General features: G+C 48.8%; 1 protein-coding gene across 4 annotated transcripts; it reads left to right on the forward strand.

The window, feature by feature from the left end:
* Window positions 1-22,954, forward strand: STEAP3 (STEAP3 metalloreductase). Of its 4 annotated transcripts, XM_030488147.1 has the most exons (6): window positions 391-457; window positions 8,806-8,903; window positions 12,275-12,758; window positions 13,212-13,739; window positions 15,290-15,454; window positions 21,496-22,954. In XM_030488147.1, exons 3-6 carry the CDS (start codon window positions 12,276-12,278, stop codon window positions 21,784-21,786), a joined length of 1,467 nt encoding a protein of 488 aa, XP_030344007.1. In that variant the 5' UTR covers window positions 391-457; window positions 8,806-8,903; window position 12,275; the 3' UTR covers window positions 21,787-22,954. The 4 variants fall into 4 exon arrangements, with proteins under 4 accessions (XP_030344008.1, XP_030344009.1, XP_030344006.1 ...); XM_030488148.1 differs by lacking the exons at window positions 391-457; window positions 8,806-8,903 and adding an exon at window positions 1-19; XM_030488149.1 differs by lacking the exons at window positions 8,806-8,903; window positions 21,496-22,954 and adding an exon at window positions 18,320-18,734 and having other exon boundaries at window positions 310-457.
* The last annotated feature ends 422 nt before the right edge of the window (window positions 22,955-23,376 follow it).

Raw genomic sequence — 23,376 nt, forward strand, 5'->3', positions numbered from 1 at the left:
GCGATGCCCTCCCGCCTGGGTGCGTTTAACCTCGGCACGGCAGTGCCACCCGGGCAGGCGCAGCGGGGAACGGGGCTGCCGGCGGGGCCAGGGCTGCAGCGCTCCTGCTCTCTCACCCCTGGGCCGGGCAGTGCTGGGCTATGCAATGAGCCTTGGCTGGGCCAGGCTATGTCACGCCAGGCTGTGCGGAGCCGGGCCAGGTTATGCCATGCTGTGCTGCACCATGCGGTGAGCCTGGCGGTGAAGAGCTGCGCAGGGCCAGGCTGCGCCGTACCGATCCGAATTGTGCCGTGTCGAGCGGAGCCGTGCCAAGCCGGGCCGTGCCGAGCGGAGCGGCGCGGGTGCCTTGGCGGCCGCCGCCGGGCACATGGGCAGGAGGGCGGAGCCCGCGGCCTGACATCACCGCTCCCGGCTCACGGCTACCGGACGGCTCCGCTCGCCCTCCCGCCGCCCAGAGGTGAGCACTGCGGGGGAACGGGCACAGCCGGATTCTCCCTTGCGGGGACGGCGCGGCACGGCAGGGCTGCCCACGGCCAGGGCCCGGCGACGGCGGGGCTCGAACCGGCAGCAGCTGGGCCGCGCGGGGCGTGCAGTGAGGGGCGGGGGTGGCTCGGTTCGGCTCGGCTCGGCTCGGCAGGGAGGCGCCGCCTGGGGCGCCTCGATCGGGATGGCTGTCCCGGCTCCGCGGGGAGCGCCCCCGCCACGGAGCGCTCGGTCCCGGAGCCCGTCCCTCCGGCTCCCCCGCGGCGGGGATGGGGAGCGGATTCTGGTCCCGCTCGCGGCCGCTCCGCCCCTGGGCTCGGGCAGGGGGTCCGGGCCGGCCGCTGGAGCGGCCCCCAGGGCGGTTTCGACTGTAGCCGCCTCGGTGCGAGCGCTGGGTTTGGGGCTCGGGCCAGGTCCCGGCCAGAAATTTCCAAGGGGGCTGGTGTGTCCCAAATGCTGCGATCAGCAGGAAGAGGCCGGTGGGATGCCCGTCCCCGGCCGGTGCGCGGGGCCGCGATGAGGGGTGTCTGCTGGAGGCGCTTTCCCGGGGCTGCCGAACACGTCCGTGCAGGTGAGGTAAACCCTCTGGCACGGGGCACAGACCCACCTAAACCGGGGCGGGTTTTGCTGTCCAGGTAGACCTGTGTTGTGGCTCTCCTGAGTGCGGTGGGGTGGCACGTGTAGATAGATGCGCAAGTCGAGTTATGTCCCTCATGCAGAGGGCAGTTTGCACTTAGGTTTCACTTTTTCATTCTCAGCTCTACATATGCTCTGAGGAGATGTGTGGCTTTATCCAGCCAGGGGAAAATCAGCACTGAAATATAAAAAACTTGGGGAAAATCTTTGCCAGGGCCCACAGGCCCTCAGGCAGGCAGGGAGCAGACATGTGGATTCTGTAGCAAGGTCCCTACATGTACCTTGTGAGCTTACACAAGGTACAAGGGTTGAGTGCTCTATGGGGGGGACTGCATGGGATTCGTATTGGAGTACGGAAGGGTGAAAGCTGTGAAGGAACTGGAGAGCTGACTTTGTAGTAGGACCATCCCACAGGGTGTAACGTCTGTCTAGAGGGGTGCATGAGGCAGTCATGAACAACGGAGAGCTTGGGGAAACGTTCAGGTTTGTAATGCCTGCACCCCACTGAGCCAAGCAGGGGGACGGACAGGTGCTGAGGACCCCAGATCATTTCCTTCAGTGTAGCCTAAATAAAACTAACACAGAGAAAATTGCCTCCAGTGGCAAGAAACCAAAATTGAGAGACAGCAGGAGACGAAGGCCATTGCCTCCCGCATCAATACTCCTGAGGGCTGAGGAGATGCAGTATTTAAATCTTGTTAGTCCTCCATCAAGCTGAAGTTTTCTCCTCTTCTAAAATCACATTTGCTATGAAATGAATGCACAGAAATACAAGATCCCATAGTCACTGCACGTACTCGATTTCCTCCATGATTGGAAAGAAGAAAATGTTGATGACTCAACAAGTCTTTGTTTAAAAAAACCACACCAAGCCCCAGGAAAACATGCGTTGGGAAAGCATAATTATTTTTTTTTTTTTTGCTTGTTTATTTTGCTTTTTATTTTTGTTTTTGATTTGTTTCGCTTCTTATTGTTAGGAACTATGCTTTGACTGTGACCTTGTAACATCACACTCATAAATAGAAGCAGGTTTAGATTCAGGGGAAACACATTTTTTCCGATGGTGGAAGAAGTAGGCCAGCCGCGCCAACTCTCTTGAGAGGTGGGAAAGGCACCGGCAGCTGTGGTAGGAGATATCACATACCAAGAAATAATATACATCAAGAACTAGTATATGTCACATACCACCAATTTGTAACTATAACTTTACCATCACTGATTAGAATTAGCTTTTTCTCAAGCCCATGATGGAGGAAAATGGTAATTATTTTCATATTTTAATTTACTGCTTCTTTGTAGAGTAGTTTTCCCTGCAGTCCTACAGTGGATTGAGCAGTTTCCCATCGTCATCTAAGTTTAAGTGAAATGTAGCATAACTGCAAGGATAAGACATTTTGAAAGCACGTTGATGACGTGGGAGCTTGCATCGTGTTTCCAAAAGCTCTTAGGTACTTTGGGGCCTAAATCACTTGAACATTTTGATAATTTTGCCCAGGGTTTAAGGAACTGATACAGAAATTCCTTCCATCCTTTTTCCAGGTTCTCAGATTTTCAATGAGTCTCTCCCTTGATTGTGGTAACGCGTGCATTTCCATTTAGTTCCTATGAGTACACCACTGTAGTCTTTGGAAAAAATGTTCTGAGAGCTCCCCATGGACTGTAGGCTTCAAGAATCAGGGTCTGTAGATAATGTGTCCACCACTAAAGTACGCTGATACGTGTGCAAGCACGAACAGATGCCAACATGGATCGCTTCAGGTACTTAGAATACGAGCTGGTTTTAAAAAAGCACATTAAAGACCATCAAAGCGGGATCCCAGATGGACAGAACTGACCAGGCTGACAGCATCAGTTCCCTCTGAAGCAGCCAGCACAGCTTGGCTCTCCTGAGTAGTGGTGTTTGTACTCATCCAGCACACATGGGTCTCACTAAGTCGCTGCGGTCCTTGGGGGAAGGCACACTGTGCACGCCCGCTCGTGTACATGTGCAGACATGTGCACGAGAATCCCTCTTCCGAGAAAAGGTACTCTTGAGTTGGAAGCTTCTGCTGCTGCTTATACCAAGGTATTCTCCTTCTTGGACACCTCTTCTGCCCAGCGCAGCAGGTACGTCCGTGGCATGCCTTGAACATGCCCCAGGGAACACAGTCTGCTCAGGCAAAACAAGTGCTATATTCACAAGGCAGCATGATCACTATAGTCATCGTCCTTTTGTGGTCCTTTCCTGGTGAAGCCACCTGCTGCCTTCCCTTGCTTCTCCTCCCATCTTGTCCCAGGTCAGTAACACTCCCTCTTCTTCCTCCTTTCCTGTTGGTCTCACCCACTTGAAGGAGTGAAGAAAAGTAGAGAGAAATGTAAAATAGACAGCACCCAGAGAGCAAGACATTAGAGGCTTGGTGTTCCTCAACAGAAGGTATCAGGTGTATTCATCTCCCTGGGATGACCTGCAAGACCCCTGCCAGTGCAGGAGAAAAGGTGGAGTGAGCTCTGCTCCCCAGGATGTTGGACCAAAGGCACGTTTCTGCCAGGCACAAGCAAACAGTGGGGGAGGAAGGGGAAGGCAGAGTGCTCTGGGGTTCCAGTACCACAGGGTAGTGAGCTGACTTTCAGTCTCCATCTCCCATATGTCTCCCACCTACCCGGGTCCACAAACAGGACCACCTCGTCAGCCGGTCACGTTTGCCCCTTCTCTCCCAGGAGCTTCCCAGGAGCTGCTGGGAAGGGCAGAAGAAGCAGAACGTGGTCGTGCATGAGCTTTGTTGCCTTTCCTGGACAGAGCACCCCATTTTCACCCTTGTGTTTATTCAGAGCTGGATCAGAGCTACCTTTGTGCACTGTGTTCTGTGCCTGTGCACCGAGGGAGGGAAGCAAGAGATCGGTAGGATCTGGGCTGACCCTGTGCCACAGATTGCATCTTCCCTCCACCCCACGCTGCCTCCTGGGCAATCTTCTCCCCCCATGTGGTCCTGTGCATCTTCTGAGTCACCAAGAGAGGCAAATCAGAACTGCGAGGGAATGCTGATCTTGGAGACTCTTCTAACAGTCGCTGCAGCACAGGAATAGCCAATCCAAATATTTCCATGCACACATAGTAGAATTCTTCTGTGTCTTTCCTGGAAAGCAACAAAGAGGCTTTAAACAGCTGGAGCCTGCCAGCTCCCTTCAGTGACTGCTGAAGTCAGGTCTCACCATCTCTGAAGCCCTCGAGCTCCTGGCAGAACAGCACACATGCTGCCCAGAGGAGAGCGGAAGAGATTTTCTCCAGCTCAGGAGCTTCTTTCAGGCAGGAGCACCTCCTCCCATCCTGTCTGGCTGCAGGGCATTATTAGATCTACCTGAGAAGCTTCCACCATTCGGGCTTCTGGCTGCTTCCCTGCTCTCCCTGCGCTCTGGGGAGGGGAATGCTCAGAAATGGGTGATTCACTGAGATAGCTGTTAACTTGGTAAGAACAGCAAGTGAATTAAGACCCCAAAAGAAAGCAAGAGAAGCCACATAAGACTTAAGTAGAACACCTGGAGTTGTTGTAAAACCCCCCTTTCATATCACTTAATAACTGTGAGATGACAAGCAGGGAAAATAACTCGTGTTGAGTCCTGTATGCTTTGTCGGCATCAGCACTGCTGTAGCAAAACCCTGTCTTGGTTCAGGTCTGTGCTCTCCATGGTTTTACAATGAAACTTCTGGGTTTCCCAGACTTTCAGATTTTCATTTTATGAAGTTTTATTACAGGGCAGGTCCTTCTCAGGCTTCTCATTACTCTATCAACACAGAAGGCACAAGCAGCAAGATCTTTCTGCAGAAGAGTAGAGGAAGTCCTTCAGACAAGGACTTTGCTGCAGAGAAGTGGTACTGCAAAGGGGGGCCCCTTGCCTTCGGAGGCAAATGTGGGAGAGGAGAGTTTGGGGGCTATCTATCAGTTGGTAACGGTGCTTAGTTTTGTTGAAAAGAACGGGCCAAAAGTTTGTTTTCCAGTTCCATATGATAGGCGGGTGTTTTTTCTGCTCAGCATTAACGTTGCCTGTGTAACCTTGGGAAAGGAAATTGTCCCTGCAAAGTGCCCAGAGTCTGATGTATTTCTGTAGGAAAACTGTAGCCAAAATGTCTGAGCATTTGTGGTAAAAAAAGAGATTATTTTGCCTCCATGGGAAACACTGGTAGCCCTTTATCCTCCACTTTCCCCTGTTTTGAAAGATGTTTTTGAATTTTGGTGGTGGTGAAGAACAGCTCGTGGTCAGGGACATGCCTTTGGCTTCACTGCTGGCTTCCAAAAACAACATCCTCAATATTTATCAATGTTTAAACCAGAGGGTGTATGGAATGGGGAAGGTCAGTGCCTGTCAGCCCATGTTTTCATTAGCGGGTGATGGAGTAGGGAGGCACGTACTGAGTTTGTAGGTGATACTGAGCTGGGAGGGACTGGAAACATTTTAGAGGAGAGACAAAGAATTAAAGATTGTGGCAAATGGAAAGCTGGTCTAAAAAAACAGGGCATGTGTTATGCCCTGTGTGGTAGGACTGACTGACCATGTGGACACTGGGTGAGCGACCGGCCAGGCAGTGGCCATGAGGAGCCAGAGAATGGGGTGATGGGCACCGCAGCTCATGAGTCAACAGTGTCACGCAGTTCTGCAAAAGCAAACAGCCTGCTGAGATGAAGAAAGAAAAGTGGCACTTGGGGAAGTGGCATCTCTGCTCCAGCCGGTGCCTTTCAGTGGCTCAATTGGAATATGCAGCTCTGGGAGTCCTCTAAGAAAAATGAGAACAAGGATGAGAGGCTGAGTTGTTGGACACCCGGCAAATAACAGCTCTGAGGAAAGAACTGGGTTTCACTTGTGCAGGAAAAACTGAAGGGAGATGTGAAACCCACTCTCCAGGTGCAGAATGTGTCTGCAGAGAAGGGAGCAAATGATTTGCTCTGTACTTCAAGTGGGTACAAGGGGAAGCGATGAGGTTAATTCAATCAAGAGATACAGAGGGGAGAAAGCTAGGCTCTGTAGGAGCTTATGGTATCAGTTTTAACAGATAAACACCTTCCCTGGACAGGGGGAGGGATGAGGACCTGGGAATACAAAGCGCATCAGGGTGGAGAGCGGTGTCAGGGGGACATGTAGCAACCCCATAGGTCCCACAGCAGGTTTGGGGTCACAGCAACCCTGGGATCCTGCAGCAGGTTTGTCACCACCATATCACAGGGGACAACCTCAGCACCCAGCAGTCAGGGTACGACCATCTCCTCTGGGGCAGGTCCCTGTCCCACCTCCCCACCCCACAGTACGGGTGCAGGGTGAACCACCCCTGTTCCCCATCAGTGCTCCGTGCCCCACGGGCGAAGGGGACAAAGGATGGTGGTGGTGGGGAGCCCAGCTGCCAGCGTTTCCTCATTCTCACAGCCTGGCTGGTGTCCCAGGTAGGTTTGCAGCATAGCTTTTCTGGCTGAATACCTAAGGGTGATTTATTCCCTTTGCCAGTTCCTGGTTTGCACCTTTGGGGAATTCCCTCTGCTTTGGAAAGAGAAAGAGGGAAAGGGGCAGAAAGCCTAGTTTCCCCCTTCCTTCCCTTTCCTGCAGAGCAGAGGGCTTATTTCCAGTCAGCCTGGGCAAGACCGAAAAGTCTCCTGAAATGTGCACCAGAGCTGGGGTTAAAGCAGCTTTGGATAAGCCATTTTCATTTTTAAATCTGTTCCAGTCCCAACAGGTACACAGTACTTGTTGTGCTCCTTGATGGGACACCCAGGGTGTGGAAAAGAGTCTTAAATGTTTTATTTTCCCTGGAAACAAAACAGCTGTAGCCAAAAAAGTGAGCATTTCTGCTCATGGTAAGACCTGAATTGAGACCTCATTGAACGCTCCTTTCCCACTGGGGCTTCTCAAGGGTTAACACAGCAGGAGATGCTTTGCAAACAGAAACTGTAGGGCTTCAGCTTAGTGGTTCAAAGGTCTCTCCATGCAGACCAAAAGTCCCCTGGGGGCAAAGATCACCCCTGTTCTTCTGGCATGTATGTGGGGCTATGCTCCATGGAGTTGGGTGGTAGTCATGGCTGGCAGCACCCAAAGGGACCATCCTGGTGCAGAAAGCACGATGTTCCTCTGCAATGACTTGATCAAGCGCTCTGCTATATCAGCTGATTCCTCATGCAGCTTTCTGGTCTTTCGACCCACATGCTCATTAGGGGATGTAGATGATAATTACGTGCTTTATCTCAAACAACTCCCAATGCAGAAGCTGAAGCACAGAGCAGGCTCTGTGATGACCTGCATCAAGTTGAATTCACAGACACTCAAGACTCGGTTGTGGTCAGACTAAACAGAACCTGACCTTGGGGGAAGACACAAAAGCGGCTGTGTTAGCCAAGGTACACTGCGAGGTGGGACTCCATACATGAGACTGAGCTTGGAGATGAGCTTCTGTGCAAACAGGAGCCAGTTGCACGGGACAGGATCCTTACTTGGAGCTCCTTATGGGATTGCTGCCATGTATTTTGGCACAGTTTGACTCAGCGATATATTTAAGACACTGCTTTTTATATTAGAGTTACTATAAAACTAAGTTGTCTTTTATCTGATAAATCTGAATACCAAGGCAGTGAAATGGGTCTTGATTTCTTTTGGTCAGAACTGAAGTGAAGCTTGTGCCTTGCCACCACAAGTCCATCCTTCTTCAGGGTTTGCAACTCAAGCACCTCCAGACTGTGAGTTGCAGGAGACAGCTAGGCTATCCTGCTGTACCAGAGGAGGTGAAAGGGGCCCAAAAAGGTGGTCTCATTGTTAAAGATGTGGTCAAGAATATCTGGGTCTTCCCAGGCAAACTTGCTGGAGTCCTGTTGTCATTAGTATCTCAGTCCCCCATGTCTGTTGAAGGAGGATAACGACTGAGCCAGCTCCCTGTTAGTGGTGGCTGATGATCTGCTTGGCAGATTGGCTCTGCTGTGAGCCCAGAGACACCTGAGTGGGCTCCTGCAGCGCAGCTCCATCCCATCCAGCTGTCCTGCTGCAAAACCTGAGCGAGGCTGCTCAGTGTGGGCAGGGAGGCAGAAAAACCTTGTTTGCCTGGCGCTGAGCCTAAGCTAACAGCCTCAGCCAAGCCTCAGGTGCAAAACACATTGAATTATCCGTGTTTTTCTTCTGTGAGAGCCCCTCCCTCCCTCTGCCTGGGCAACAGAGATTTGACTGCTTCGTTTCACCCAGCTTTTGTCTGTCTGATCCCATTCTCTGGGGCAGGCATGGCCTTCTGGCCAGTTTTGGTAGGGTGCCTGGCAGAGGGGAGCTCCCCATCTTGCTCGTTGCCATCACTGCTATTGTCCTGCAAATAATAGCAGTAATTGCAATGCGGTCAGTGAACCGCACACAGGAACAAGCATGCTAGAGCTGGACGTAGCATCCCCATGCAGTGATATAAGGGTGTCATTAATAGTCTAGCTGAAGGGCAGCTTTACACTGCATTAGATACTTTAATTAGGGGACTGCTTCCCAGTTAGGCTTGAAGCTAGTTTACTTCCAGAGGGCTGTGCTTTAAATCATCTTGTATCTTCCTTGGTGAGAAACCGATCTTGAGTTGCACGTGCCATAACTCAAAAGGGCTGCAGTATCCTTGATAGGGAAGATCAGTAAATGAGGTTTATCTAAGGCTGCAGCATGATAAAGATGTGTCTGAACACCATGGTATTCACTCTTGGCCTCTGCTTCCAGGTGACTCTGCAGCATCCTGACCACGGTGCTTTGCACTGGCTTTAGATGGGTTGACCATGCCATGAAGAGTTAGCTTTGGGAGGGAGAGTTTTAAGCAGGTAACACATTGTCCATAGGTGCAGAAAAAGCAGTGTAGACATGACAAGTCAGGGACGGCAGCAGGAGACAGGGGGTCTGCGTGCTCCACAGAGATATAGAAGTGAAAGAAACTGTTGTCTAATCAGACACTTCATTTCCAGGCATCTGTTAGACAGAGACCACAGCATTTATCTTGGCGACATGCGTTTGCAGTGAAAGAGGGATTTTCTCCTCCTTCCTCGGGAGGGTTTTGGTGTGTGGCAGTGATGGCAGGTGGCAGCCAGCGGCAGGGACCAAGCTGCCATCCCATCAAGGGCTGTGCAGCAGGGATGGGTCCTGCTCCACAGCCCCAACAGTCAAAGCAAGACTGAAATAATCACACCAAGATCCACATAAAAGATTTTGAGGCTTCTTACTCTTTAACTATCCTGCTGACTTCAAAGGCCATTTACTTCTGTCATTCTTTTTAATCAAAATAACTGGAGACAGCAAAGCTGTTTATCTCCAAACATCGCCAACATCTCTCTACATGTTCAGTGGCAGTTACAGGACAGAGAAAACACATTACAATAAAACTAGCTTGCAGCAAAATTCATGTCCCGGTGGGAGCATGGAGAGAGCTTCTGAGGTGCTTTAGATCGATTATGAAATGTGTCTGCGGGTAACAACCGCTTTGTCACACTGAATGTTGATTTCTCTCCCCTTGGCTAAGAGCCAGAGATGCATCTCTCTATTTTGGGATAACATTTTGTGCATACAGGTGGTGGAAAAGGGGGTGGGGAAATGTATAGGAAAGAAAGCTCATTAGGCTGAACAATAGAGTTGGCCCTAGAACAAATAGTTCTGGTTACAAATAAATTTAGGTGCAGGAAGAAGGTTTCTAAAAAGTAAAGCAGTGAGCTTTTGATAAAGCCCCTTATAAGAAGGGGCCAGGAAAAACAACCCAACATCTTTTCAGATAGAGCTGCTCTACTTTACACTAGGGGTTTTGCAACACAGCTGACTGTGGACAAAGAGGACGGGTGTTTCCATGTTGTGCTCCAGCAATTGACAAGAGCTCCACTTGTGAGGTTGCTCTTCACCTTGAGAAAGCCCAGGTGGTGCCTTCTCCCTCCTCACCCATGTGTTTTTTTTCCAAGCTGACAGCCCTATGTCACCCACTCTTTCCCTAGGGCCTTTTTCTAGGCTTATTCCCTTTTTTTTCTTTGCAGTGGAGTGAGCAGCACTGCAGTGTGCTGTTCGGTCTACGGATTTATACAGTGGTATAGTAGTGTTTTCTGTGTTGTTTTGTATGCCTTTCCTACTAACTCCTGGATGAAACATCCGAGTGACTGGCAGGGGTCTGTGCACAGGCAGCTGCCTGGATTAACCTAGCTGACACAGCCAGCATCACCAAATCAGCCTTGCAGCACAGAAACCCTTCTGCAGGTCTGGAACAGAAGCAGAAACCTTCAGAGTGAAGTATGAGTAATTCTGAGTTTAACAGGACTTTCTTATCTAGAGCATGAAAGAAAGCCTATGTGATGTGTGGGGAGCAGAGGAAAGGTGTTATTAAAGGGGAGAAGTCAGCATGTCTTTTTTTGGCACTTGTTTTCTCCTGGAAGCGCTTCTTCCATTAACACGTATCTTTGGTCTCTGGGACAAGGGGTGCTTAGTGAAAGGCAAGGAGAGCAGACAGACCTCTGCCACTGAAACAGTATTGTCACTGAAGCTGTGATTTTTTTGTATTCAGGATAGTGAATCATACAGTTTTACCATCCATCTGTCAAAGGTGTTTTTTAGACTTTTCATGAAGAGCAGGACTGAGAGATCGTGATACCTCTGTGTGAGATCTTCTCCCCCAGTAACTCAGGCTCTGTTTGATGTGTGCCTGCCAGGGAGCACCCAGCTGGTATTTTCAGAGTAATGCTACCCTCAGATCATTTTTCTGAGTGGTTTTAACAAATTTACAGCTCATTAAAGTGCACATATAGTTAGGGAGGGTTATGCCCATAGGCAGCTCTTGCCATGTGTCAGTAGTGAATTTTGGTGCTCGGGCACTTTGAATGAGGAGATCCTTCTGCAGATTCTTCATCAATAATGACTGACTGTCCTAAATGATCATCACGCACAAGCTCCATCTTCTCAATATTCACTCCTTTTCCCAGATCACTTACAAGCATGTTGAACAACACAGATCCTCAGGGAAATCCCTTGATAACCTATTCCCTTTATGAAAATTATTTATTTCTTCTTATCCTTTGTTTCCCATTGGTAACTATTCATGCACAAGTGCCCTTCCCCTTTGCACCACTACTGCACCAATCCCAGAAAAGCCTTGGGTGAAGAACATTTCCAAAAGCCCATGAAAAATATAGCCCGTGCCAGGGACCAGGTCACCCCATCAGAGTAGTCACCTTCACTCTGAAAGAACTTGACTAGCTATAAGGCAAGACTGTACTCTGCCAAAACCAAGTTGTCTTGGTCCCCATTCCTTAAGGGCAAATTTGCAATTCCTTAAGCCAAGAGGCAGATTTGAGCCACTGGTGGCAGCAGCCTGGCAGTTCCCTGGCTGAGTTTCTGTTGACCACCAGGGCTGGCTGGTGTGCTGTCTGTGGATTTATTGATCTGCTTTAAACCTCTCCGTGGCCTCAATATCTAATCTGTTATGGAGAGCAGAGTGTTACAGGGCAAAATTCATTAATGTTTGTAAAGCTCATCAAGATCTTTCATGAGCAAATCCCATCATATTTTAATATATTTTTTAAATGTCATGAGTAAGTTCTCATTACTCATTGAAGAGCTGAAGCAAACAGCACTTGCCAGACCCAAATATTGAAACAAGCAAAGGCTGCAACTCTCTTCGTTTACCTCTTTTAGGACACTTTCATTTCAACTGAAACTCTCTGCCTAGATTCTGCTTCTGCAAATCAGAAGCAACCCCTCCGGCTTTCCCAAATGCAGGCTCAGGGATCCCCATGGACCCCTGGCTCTGGGTTTATGAAAGATGCCTGGTAGCTTCACGGGGATCTGAGAGTTACTGGTCCTGGTTGCCATTAGCATTGCCCTGGCTTTGCAATGTGAGATGCCAGCATGAAGAACAGCAAAGGGTGGATGAGTGTATCCAGCAGGTGTTGGACCACACAAACCCAAAAAACCCTCTTAAAACCCTTTGCCTTCCAACCCAGCATGGTGTTTTATCCCACCCCAATGGTGCTTGTACATTATCACTCACTTGCTGGTGGGTTTGGCACCCACCAGTTGTTGCTGGGTCCTGGGCTATTGGGACCAAAACCACACGCACTTCTGTTCGAGTGGCCCAAGTGGCATTTTTCCCCATGACCACAGGTGTGGTTTGGATCTCTGCTAGAGCTACATAATGAACTTACATTTCCCCTTTTTTTCCTGCCAGGATGTCCAGAGGAGACATGGCCAAACCCCTCCTGGGCCACCAGAGCATAGAGGGTGACCCCAGCATCACGCCTGCAGCTGGCCGCACCATCGGGGTGCTGGGGAGCGGGGACTTCGCTCGGTCGTTGGCCATCCGCCTGGTGTGCTCTGGGTTCAAGGTGGTAGTTGGCAGCCGCAATCCAAGGCGAAAAGCTGGCCTCTTCCCTTCTGCCGCAGAAGTCACCTTGCAGGCTGAGGCGGTGAAGAAGACAGATGTCATTTTTGTGGCAGTTTTCAGGGAACATTACTCCACTCTCTGTGACCTGGCTGATGTGCTGGTGGGCAAGATCCTGGTGGACGTTAGTAACAACACTGAGATCAACCATCACAAAGAATCCAACGCTGAGTACTTGGCTTCCCTGTTCCCAGCCTGCACTGTGGTCAAAGGATTTAATGTGGTTTCTGCATGGACACTGCAGTCAGGTGCCAGGGATGGAAATAAGCAGGTACTATTTTCTTCTGACAAGGGCCAAATTCCAACTTTCAGCAGCTGGGGTCTGGTAGCACCAGCAAATGGCCTTAGGCTCCAGCAGAAGGAGTCTGAGTGCTGGCTGTGGCATTCAGAGACCACCCCATGGCTTCCACATTGCTTTGCTCAGAAATTAAGTACCCTCACTGACTTCATGCTCTGTAGTCCTTGGAGCCTCTACCTAAGTGAAAACTATTATTTAATTATTTGTTTATCTAAACACAGCCAGTAAAACAAACTGGTGATGCACACATGAAAGGAAAACTATCCAGAAGAGAGAGCTTTGGCAGCCATGGTAAATTCCCATCAGAAAGCCTGCCAGGAAGCATGATGCTCATAACATAGGCTCCCTTTAGCATCCTTCCCGCCGCACTCATTCCCAGCAGCCTGATCTCTCTTTGTCCTGTGTTTATATTTCTGTTCATTGCAGGTTCCAATTTGCTCAAATAACCAAGAAGCCAAGCGCACCGTAGCAGAAATTGCTCAAGTCATGGGATTCACCCCTGTAGATATGGGCTGCATGTCATCAGCCTCTGAGATCGAGAACATTCCACTGCGCCTCTTGCCAGCCTGGAAAATCCCCATCTTTTTGGCTCTGGGCCTTTTTCTTTGCTTCTTCACTTACAACCTGATCCGGCAGGTCATCCACCCTTCCATCAGGGAGCAGAAGAACAAGTTGTACAAGATCCCCATTGAGGTGGTCAACACAACACTGCCTTGCGTGGCCTACGTCATGCTGTCTCTTGTCTACCTGCCTGGGGTGCTGGCAGCCTGCTCACAGCTCTATTATGGCACCAAATACAGGCGCTTTCCAGATTGGCTCGACCAGTGGCTCCAGCACCGAAAGCAGATTGGTCTCCTCAGCTTCTTCTGTGCAGCTTTGCATGCCATGTACAGCTTCTGTCTGCCCATGCGCCGCTCCCACCGCTACCAGTTAATTGAGACAGCTGTCAAGCAGGTAATGTGGGTACTTTTCAGGTCAGCACCTGTAATAATCTTCTACACACATCCAGATGTTGGGTAGTAGGCTTAGTATGTTGGCTTTTGCATTCATTTTCCAAAGCACGTGTGTGACAGTGGGAATAAGCTGTTATCTATACGAGCTCTTCTTCCATGAGGCAACCGCACACCACGCGCCAGGCATGCACCCATCCGCACTGAGGACCAGCTGTCTTAGCAGGGTGCTGCACGTGCATCTTAGCAGGGCCACAATCAAACTCCCCTGTGCCATAGCTCCCCAGAAGCACAGGCAAGTCTTTAAAACCAGCCGTACCTGGCACCTGGCATGTCTGAGACTGGCACAGAGGCAGGAAAAGTGTGAGGGGAAATGCAGTAGCGGAGGAAGCAGAGTACTCCTCAAATTTTATCCGTATTTTGGGAGAGCCCTGTTTGCTCCCACTGACATTCACAGTAGGTGCCTGCTGGAGTGGCCAAGTCACAATTAGGGGAGTGGGAATTGTTTGGTAGAAGGTGTGTCCTCACAATGTGCCTCCGGGAGTTTTACAACAGGATGATGAAGAACTGGTCATAGCCTAAGAGAAGGAGGAAATGGAAACGGACTTTACTGCCTTATTGAGACTCTTGTCAGTGTTTATCCAGTGTGAGAGTGCTACCTGCAGGCAATTCAGCCAGCTCTGTAACTCGACAGTGCCATGGGGAAATGGCATTCTGCCCTTCTCCTGCCTCTGGCTTCTCGCTGCTCCACCACACTTTCTCCTGGGACGGCACAAGCTTCGTGCAGCTGAGTGGGGAATCTAATGATTGCCCCACAACCAGTCTGCTTTCTATGCTGGGATAGCTGCCTCAGGAGGAGGGAAGGGACTGTGGGGGCAGAAGGGAGCAGGGTGGCTGGTTTTGGCAGCAGTGCCTGTCCAAAGCATCCATCAAACAACATCCCCAACCTCTCAGCTCCAGCCTTGAGCAGATTCTTCTTCACTGCCACAGTCACACATTAATCCCAGGCAAACATCCTGTGTTCATTTCCCTCTACCTCCTGTTTTCTAGCAACATCTTTGTTTAGTAAATTAAACCCATTTAATGGGCTGAAGAGTATGGTTCTAAATGTTCCTCTTCGCCATGCAGCATAAAACCCATCTTCCCTTCCATTAGCATGAACAATTTCCCCCCTAAATGCACTTAAAACAAAAGTTATTAGGAGACTACTGCGTATTCAAGCATCTGTATTTGTTTTCATGGCTTTAAACTGACTTCTCATTCTAATTATCTTTCCAAATGCAACTTTGGGGCTTGCTACTGTGGTTACAGGCTATGGGAGCTGAAAGCATTCAGCAGTTTTTCCCAGCAGGCTTCAAATCAGGTCTAGCTTTGGCCAAATGGTGGTATAGAAGAGCATTTCCACACCTCCCAAATAGGCAAACAGTGCTGGCAGCATGAATAGGACCAAGTGTTCATCGAGGAAACCTGCTTCCAAAACCAAAACAAATACAGAAAATTCAGCTCCTCTATTCCTAAGCACTCCATTTTAACAAGCCTTCATTGTTGTTCCAGGCTGTGGAGAAGAAGATGAATATCTGGGTAGAGGAGGAAGTCTGGAGGATGGAGATTTATATCTCTGTTGGAATAATTGCCCTGGGCTTGCTGTCGTTGCTTGCCATCACTTCACTTCCATCCATCGCAAACTCTCTCAACTGGAGGGAATTCAGTTTCATTCAGGTAAAGTTGGTATTTGCCGATGCCAGAGAGTGATTTTGCAGAGTCAGGCCCTCATATACCCAGAGGGTAGAGGTTGACCTGTCATCCCAGCCCATCCCTGCTCCAGCACAGCAACTGCAAGCTGCACACAGTGTCAGGGGCAAAGCCTGCCATTCCACACCTCCCTGTGCACCCCAGAGCCATGGATACCCTGCCCAGGAGGTGACACTCAGAGGCAATAGCAGGGCAGCGGGATGTGGATGTCCCAGGGGGGCCATGCTGCTCTCCTTCAGGGCTCACCCTGTCTGCATGGCGTGCTTCTCTCGGGGGAAAGGTAAAATGTAACGTTCTATGGGCACCCACATGAGGATTAGTGGCAGGCTTTGCAGAAGAGCGTCTTTAATGTCTTGGTTTCTCACCCTACATTTGGCAACATTAGTTAGAGATCTTGAGAAAAAAACAGCGTGGGCTTTGCCTGCGTGACACCCATCTGCAGAGTCCTTTTCCCCCTCACTCAGTGCCTGGGAGCAGCACTGCCATTCACAGATAAAAACCTCCTGAAGTCACACAAAGTAGAAAGGCAGAAAGCCTTGGGGTTATTTTGAGAGGGCAGGGTTGTTCACTTCCATGGGCAAGATCCCCCTTGGAGTCAGTTATATGTCAGTCATGCACAACATGTTGGAGCTGCTGTGAGGAGTTTGCACCAAACTGTAGAGAGGAGGCAGGTAACCTGCCATGGAGATGGCTGGCTGGAAGACACAGATCTGCCCTTGCATTTCAGAGAGAGTGAGCTTCTGCAAAGGAAAGCACCTGGGAAGACAGTGCAGGGGAAGGTCAGGTTTGGTGGAGCTTGCGTTCACCTAAATACTCATAGACAGATTCAAAGAGGCTTAGGCTGGTCTATAAGAATGCCAGAGCCCAAGAAGCACAGAGAACTGAGGATGATTTCAATGAAAAGACCATGTCTGATACTCAAAAGTGAATTAGGAATGTAATTTTTCTTTCTCCAAAATCATTCAGTGGTTTAGGAGCCTTCTTCCCACTTGCAGCAATGTCCAAGCTCTCAAGAGCCAAATTCCCTCAGTGACCTGAGTCCACCACATGGGACATTCACAAAGCCCAAACTCAGGGGCTGCAGCATTCCCAGGGATGAGCTTGGAGCTAGGCTTAGGGCTAACTGATGAGGATAGCAGGGAATGAACCCTCAAGTATTACCTGCACATTAGAGAGGATTTTGAGGTCACATTCCACTTACCATGTCACTGTCGTATCCAATAGCCCTAAAACCCATTGTTACTTGTGTCTCCTACATCACTGCTGCCTAGCATGCACCAGGCTTCTTGTTCTGCTACAGTGACCCATGAGACACCCTGACATGTTTGAGCCCCTATGGGACCCCAGTCCTCTCCATCTCTCCGGCAGACCCTCTCTATGCATCACACAGGCACACACCTAAACTTTCAAAAGGGGAGGGCAGGGTTCGCGGGTGCAGAAGTGAATATCTACCATCCAGCCTCTCCTGTTGAAGCTCTTCCATGGCATATAAATAATTCAGTACTCATTAGAGCAGGAGTTTGAAGCCTGCTCCCCCCACCTCCCCCACAAATGCCCCAATCACCAAACAAGCAAGTCAGTTTTTGTCTTTTTTCCTCTACTGCTGTGGGCTAGTAAGTAATTATTTACACTGAGTAGAAGAGCCTCACCAGGAGAGCTTGATCCCAAGAGACTGTCCCTCAGGGAGAAGGGAGACCCAGCTTTAAACCTCTGTTTCAGATCAGACAACAGAAGCATAATAATTCTTGCCACCATGTCTCAGGAGAGAGCTGCAGCTGCTGGGATGTTGGATAAATTGATCCTGGCTTAGGCATCTCATACCAGGAATCCCAAACGAGTCTTTCCTTGCAGCCTGAAGTGAGGCATCCAACCCCTCTGCATTTCTTTTTGGTTACCCTGGCAGCCTGGCAGCTCTCCTGGAGAGTGCTGGCATTGTATCATGTAGTATATAAGTTGTCATAGAATCATTTAGATTGGAAAAGACCCTTAAGATCATCAAGCCCAACCATTAACCCAGCACTGCCAAGTCCACCACCTAATCATGTCCTTAAGTGAAGTGCCACACCTACACATCTTTTAAATACCTCCAGGGATGGTGACTCCACCACTTCCCTGGGCAGCCTGTTCCAGTGCTTGATAACCCTTTCAGGGAAGAAATTTTTCCTAATTTCCAATCTAAACCTCCCCTGCTGCAACTCGAGGCCATTTCCTCTTGGCCTATTGCTTGTTATTTGCTGTGGCAGATAGTGCTGCCATCTCCTACCAGTGCATGTAACACAACTGCTGCATCTGCCCTTGGGACCTTTTCCTGCATCTTTCTGAGGGTATGTCAGTGCTGGAACCAAATATGTGATGGTCAGCTCCAAAATAGCTCTTGGCTGCCCTATATGAGAACTGGCTGGCCTAGTTCATGGAAAGATACTCATTCCTATTTCTGTCCCTGTGGGACAAAGCATGACAGCGCAACATGAGCTCCCAGCTGATCACATGCAGGAGAGGCACAGCTGGTACTGTGCCCTGCTGTGGAAATGTCGTGTAAAAAGAGCAGGTTACAGATCTCTTAGCATGTTAGCTTCCAGTTTGGGGGAGGGGGGAATGTTGTCTGTTTGTTTTAAATGAGGACTCTTCTAAATTATTTACTCTTCAATAAGTTTCTTGAAGAAATTAAGAGCAGATATAGCTACTGCTCCCAGACTCTAGATGTTAATATTCACATAGTATGATGTGATCCTCCCTGAATTAATGCACAGCAGCAGCATGTAAATACAAAGGGTGAAGTGTGAGGCTGCTTTGTCAAATATTTGGGATGTCTAGCACTTGATCTGTTTACAGTGCATCAGAGGCATTGTGGCTTCCCATGCCTGGGAAAAGTGAAAGAGAGGGAAAATGCAGAGCACAGCTGCCCCAGCCAGATGTTTTCCAGAAAATGCAGCAATTCGTTGTCATCTCAGTTGAACAGCCTGGTGTGTTTGAGACACTGCACCAAGAGCCACATTTGAGAGAGGACTGGGCTTGAATACAAATTCAGGAGCCACTTTGGTCCCCTCCTTATCTGGAGCTTCCCAAATCTGACATTGTCCAGCAGCAGTGTAAGTGCCTGTACTAGTGTCATGGGATACTGCCATACTCTTAAAATACACATCTGTTGCCTGGTGGACTGAAAATACTGTTTGGATTGTTGCTAAGGTTTTAGAAACAAAAGCGATTAATTTTTGTAGTAGTTTCTGCACATATACAAATTTCAATTAAATCTTGTGAAATTGGACACAATTATATGTCCAATTATATGTCCATATATATGTTCCCTTATATGTCCTGTTTTGATTAACAGAAAATGTACAGAATCTAGACACTGGATAACAGGAATGATTCATATGTAATTCAACTTATTGGAGACATCTTTAATGTTCCCCAGTGATTTACAAATCAATTCTAATTGGCTGAGAAGCAAAAATGTGTATGATTGCCTTTACCTTCCCATCCTGAGAAATCCTCCTGGAATTTGAAGGTTAAATTGACCTGGTTTCTTTATTAGCTTATGTATTGCAAGATATAAAGAATCTGTCATCAGACCTTTCCTAACCCTCCTGTTGACGAAGTGTGAGCCAGAGCCACTTCCATGGAGCTAATGACTTCATGGGACTGATGGCAGCAGAAGTCAGAAATGTATCAGAGTCAGGAAGGGGCTGCTTGCTTTGGATGCAGCCTAGACATTTCTAAATGAGTCACATGTGACTGAATCACCTTCACAGGGAGCCTCACAGTCACCAGGGAGATGGGGAAGATAGAAGAGTTAATACAGAACAGAAAATACATGCAAAGCCTGCATTAGGAAGATAACCATCTCCATACAGCTGTCTTGCAGAGGGCTTTAACACCTTACATGGGTGATGGCACCACATTGCCCATGCTGTGACAGTGCAAAAGAAACCCCTGCCACTGCTTAAAACAAAATTAAAAACAACAACAACAACAACAACAACAACAACAAAAAGATTCATAGCCAGAATCTGCATGGGGAGGATAAACAAGAGCAGAGTTTCAAAACTCAGTGTGGTGCCAGGGCTAAGCACATTGGCAAATCAGTTCCTGTGCGGTGCTCAGCAGGCTCTGCACTGCACTACACAGAGTATATATTGAGCTATATGTACTGAGCCAGGCTGCAATCAGCAAAACTTTTGTTTCTCACGGACTTACAGCCCAACCTGTTCACAGCTGACAGCTTGCCTGGCGGGGCCAGCCATGGGGCCCTGCTGACCACAGGTCCTTCAGCCAGCATCAGCACTGGGACCCTTCCCAGGCACTCCCTGCTCTCACCAGACAGCCCCTCTATGTGTTACAAGCAGATCAGCCCGTTGCTGCTGTCTGAGGCGCTGCCAGTGCTGTTCCCAGCCACCAGCAGTTTATCCACGTTTTTTGACAATTAGCTTTTTTAGTCTCATGCGCCCCGCCATCCACACACAAAGGTGGGTCACTGAGCACCTGTGATGGTTTGTCACCTTTTGTCCCACTAATTTCCACTCCTGCTCTCCCCCAGTACCAGCAGCTGTTGAAAGAGGAACTGTAGAAGAACAAATTATTTCCAGCTCGGACACCTCTGCTATGCATAGAGCCCTGCTCAGGCTGAAAAGCAGCCTCCACCCAGGGCAGAAAGCATCTGTTGCCCTTAGACTTCACTCTGTCCCCTTTCCCCTGCCCTCCTTTACATCTCTGCTCTGCCAGATGAGGCCCAAGCTGGTACTTAGAGCCTTTTGCCACCCAAGGATTTTTTTTTGCCTGTGGGAGAGAAGCTCAGAGCAGCTCGATACGTCTTCCCTGGGCATACCTTGAGGAAGACCATGTTTCTTGCTGATCTCTGCCAAGCTGCACCAAGCCAAGTATTTGATTTGTAAAGGCTTCCTTCCCTAAGTTAGGGACATCAGCAGCAAAATTTTCCATCTAGGCATCCTGAAATTTGGTTGTTACTGCAGGCTTAGACTAATCATTCAAAGCAGGGCAGCAGAGCGATATGCTACTCCTGAGCTTTTCTTTGAAAACACAGCACCAAAGGCTTGCACTTCAGATGCCTTCAGAAGCGAGTGCCTGGCTCCTGCTGAGTGCCAGCGGGCAAGCTCGGGAGCCACCACCTCTGATGCTGGTGGGAAACCACCAGTGAGGGTACCACAGTTTAAAAACACTCCTGCAAGCAACCCTTAAAGGGAGCTGGAAACATTCAGGCAAAATATTGCCTCTGGGTGCTTGGGAGCCATGGTCTCAGCTGAAAATGGGGTAAGTTCTTGTCTGTGGAACAGCGGTTGGGCTCTTGCTGCCTCCTTGAGTGATAAAGGGCTCTTGTTTCCCCATTTCAAGAATTAAGTCCATCACACAGCCTGATGCGTGACGGACTGGCTTATGAACCAACACAGATCTCCAGGACAAAGAAGGAAACCCTTCGGAGGTGTTGCTCACCTCAGAACAAGCACTTCTGTCTCCACAATCTCATTTTCCTGTAGATGATGGTAGTTACCTGAAGGTATCTTTGCTCTGTGTGAAGCTGCAGCTTCACCAGTGTCTGACAGTGCCAACTGCTGGTCCAGAGCCACAATGCTGAAGCTTCACCCCGCCGGTCAGCAGCCTCTTGCCAGCCAGGACCAGCAGGCAGCGGAGCTGGCAGCTGCAGCTCGGGAGGAGCATTTGTGAGGTGCCCACACTTACATGCTCGGCAGGGGCTGGGGGCTGCTGCTTCACATGGAGGCAGAGCCCACCTCTCAGCCGAGTTGGCAGCATCTTCTGGGAAGCTCCTGCTGCGTTTCTAATATCACACTTAACCTCTGATTAGAAAAAGGAAACTGCAGTCTGGTACGCTACCCAGAAAAGGCTTCCAGTCATGTTTTATTCTGTCTGAGAAACACAGGAATACTCATTGCTTTCTCTGTGCTATATACGTTTACTAAATAGTGTAAAAAATACAGGAAAATAGCCAGGCACAAGATCTCCTGCTAACTGGCATGTGTTCCTCTTCCCTTTAGTCCACCCTTGGATTTATTGCCTTGGTAATCAGCACTCTGCACACACTCACGTACGGATGGTCGAGAGCCTTTGATGAGAACCAGTACAAATTCTACCTGCCTCCAACCTACACGCTCACGCTCCTCGTCCCATGTACTGTGATCCTAGCAAAAGTCATCTTCAATTTGCCCTGCATCCAGCAAAGACTTCAGAGAATCAGGAGGGGCTGGGAGAAGGGGAGATACGTGAAGTTTGTTCTGCCCAGCGCAACCGGGGAATATTCAAGTGGGGAGACCTCTAGCAATGTCTAACTGGCTGTGACAGAGGATTTCAAAGCACTATCAACATTTCTATAAAGATGTTTCTTTTTCTTATATATGCATATGTTTTGATATAATTGTATTGTGGGAAAATAATAAAATTTGGTAACTTTAGAAAAATGGATGACCATGAAACTAGTTTAGACAGTAGTAGTTAAATTATGTTGCCAATTTGCTAGGATAGTTATTGCCTTAAAAGTGACCGTGAAAGCTGAGCTAGCAGCACTAATACATGGGAAACTGATGGACTCTGTTAGTCAGATCAGTCACTTGAGGTGCTGGCGGGCGGCTCCCCAGACCAGTACTTCTCAGTTGATTCCCTAGCTGCTCTCATAAATTTCAATGCCTTTTTTTTTAATATGAAGTGGCACAGTCACTGCAAGGTTACAAACTCACCTTTCTGCCCAGCAGAAGTAAGGTTTGCATCTCTGCTTTGCCTACATGACATTCACACCCACATATCCTTTCAGATCGATGGCAAAGGGATGTTTTTCATGAGCAGAAGCAGAGTCAGGCACCTGGACCTTCCTGAGGAGCTGGCTCTGTCAGTGAGTCGGCACGGTGCTCTTCAGATGGACACAAGCCCAGACAGACAGACGAGCCAGCTCAACAACCCCACAATAACTGCAGCTCCACGGCCTTTAGAAAAACGCTGGTCAAGTGTCTCCAGGTAATGCCTGTGCCGAGATACTGTCCAACCAGTCACCATCCCTTTGAAGGACTGAAACAAATTCCTGCAAATGCAGAACAGCATTTCAAATGGTGCCCTCTGTAGGCGACTGGTCCTTAAAACCTTTGACGCAACTGTTTGTGTAATGGATTCTGGAACACTGAGAAGTAGCTTGAGGAATTTTTCAGCTACCTTTTCCGCACACATTTTTAATGTGGATACGGGGTTCAGTGAGGTTAGCTTTAAATGTACCAAAATTGGTTTTGTACTTGGAGTTTCTCTCTCTCTGTATATATGTACACACCGATATATATTATTGCAGAATATATAGCTGGAATGTAAATTCTTTATATTTTTATTTTCTGTATTGCCTACCATGTGCCTCTGCGAATGTAAGAACCAACTGAAAAGCTGTAAGAGTAAGGCCAGTTTTAATCACTGGCATCCATAGTTTATAAAAGATATTCTGAACAGGTCTATATAATTATATCAGAACTCGTTTGAGTCTTTCTTCCCTCCTCCCCCTAAACAATACCATTATTTTAATGGCAGTAGAGTTGTATGATTACCTAAAATTTATGCAAATAAAACTCACTACTGCCAGCAGCTGGTAGAGTCTCATTATCAAGGTAATAAGTGAAAATGATCATTATAGAGTCAGAGAATAGTTAGGGTGGGAAAAGACCTTAAGATCATCTAGTTCCAACCCCCCTGCCATGGGCAGGGACACCTCACACTAAACCATGTCACGCAAGACTCCGTCCAGCCTGGCCTTGAACACTGCCAGGGATGGAGCATTCACAGCTTCTTTAGGCAACCCATTCCAGCGCCTCACCACCCTCACAGTAAAGAACTTCTTCCGCAGATCTAACCTCAACTTCCCCTGTTTAAGTTTGAACCCGCTACCCCTT

The sequence above is a fragment of the Strigops habroptila genome, chromosome 5 (assembly GCF_004027225.2).
Source record: "Strigops habroptila isolate Jane chromosome 5, bStrHab1.2.pri, whole genome shotgun sequence".
Taxonomy (NCBI): Eukaryota; Metazoa; Chordata; class Aves; order Psittaciformes; family Psittacidae; genus Strigops; species Strigops habroptila.

Coding starts and splice junctions, on each gene's coding strand:
- STEAP3 (XM_030488148.1), top strand. CDS start 12,276: ATGTCCAGAGGAGACATGGCCAAACCCCTCCTGGGCCACCAGAGCATA. Junction 13,740..15,289: donor TTGAGACAGCTGTCAAGCAG/GTAATGTGGGTA, acceptor TTGTTGTTCCAG/GCTGTGGAGAAGAAGATGAA. Junction 15,455..21,495: donor GGGAATTCAGTTTCATTCAG/GTAAAGTTGGTA, acceptor TCTTCCCTTTAG/TCCACCCTTGGATTTATTGC.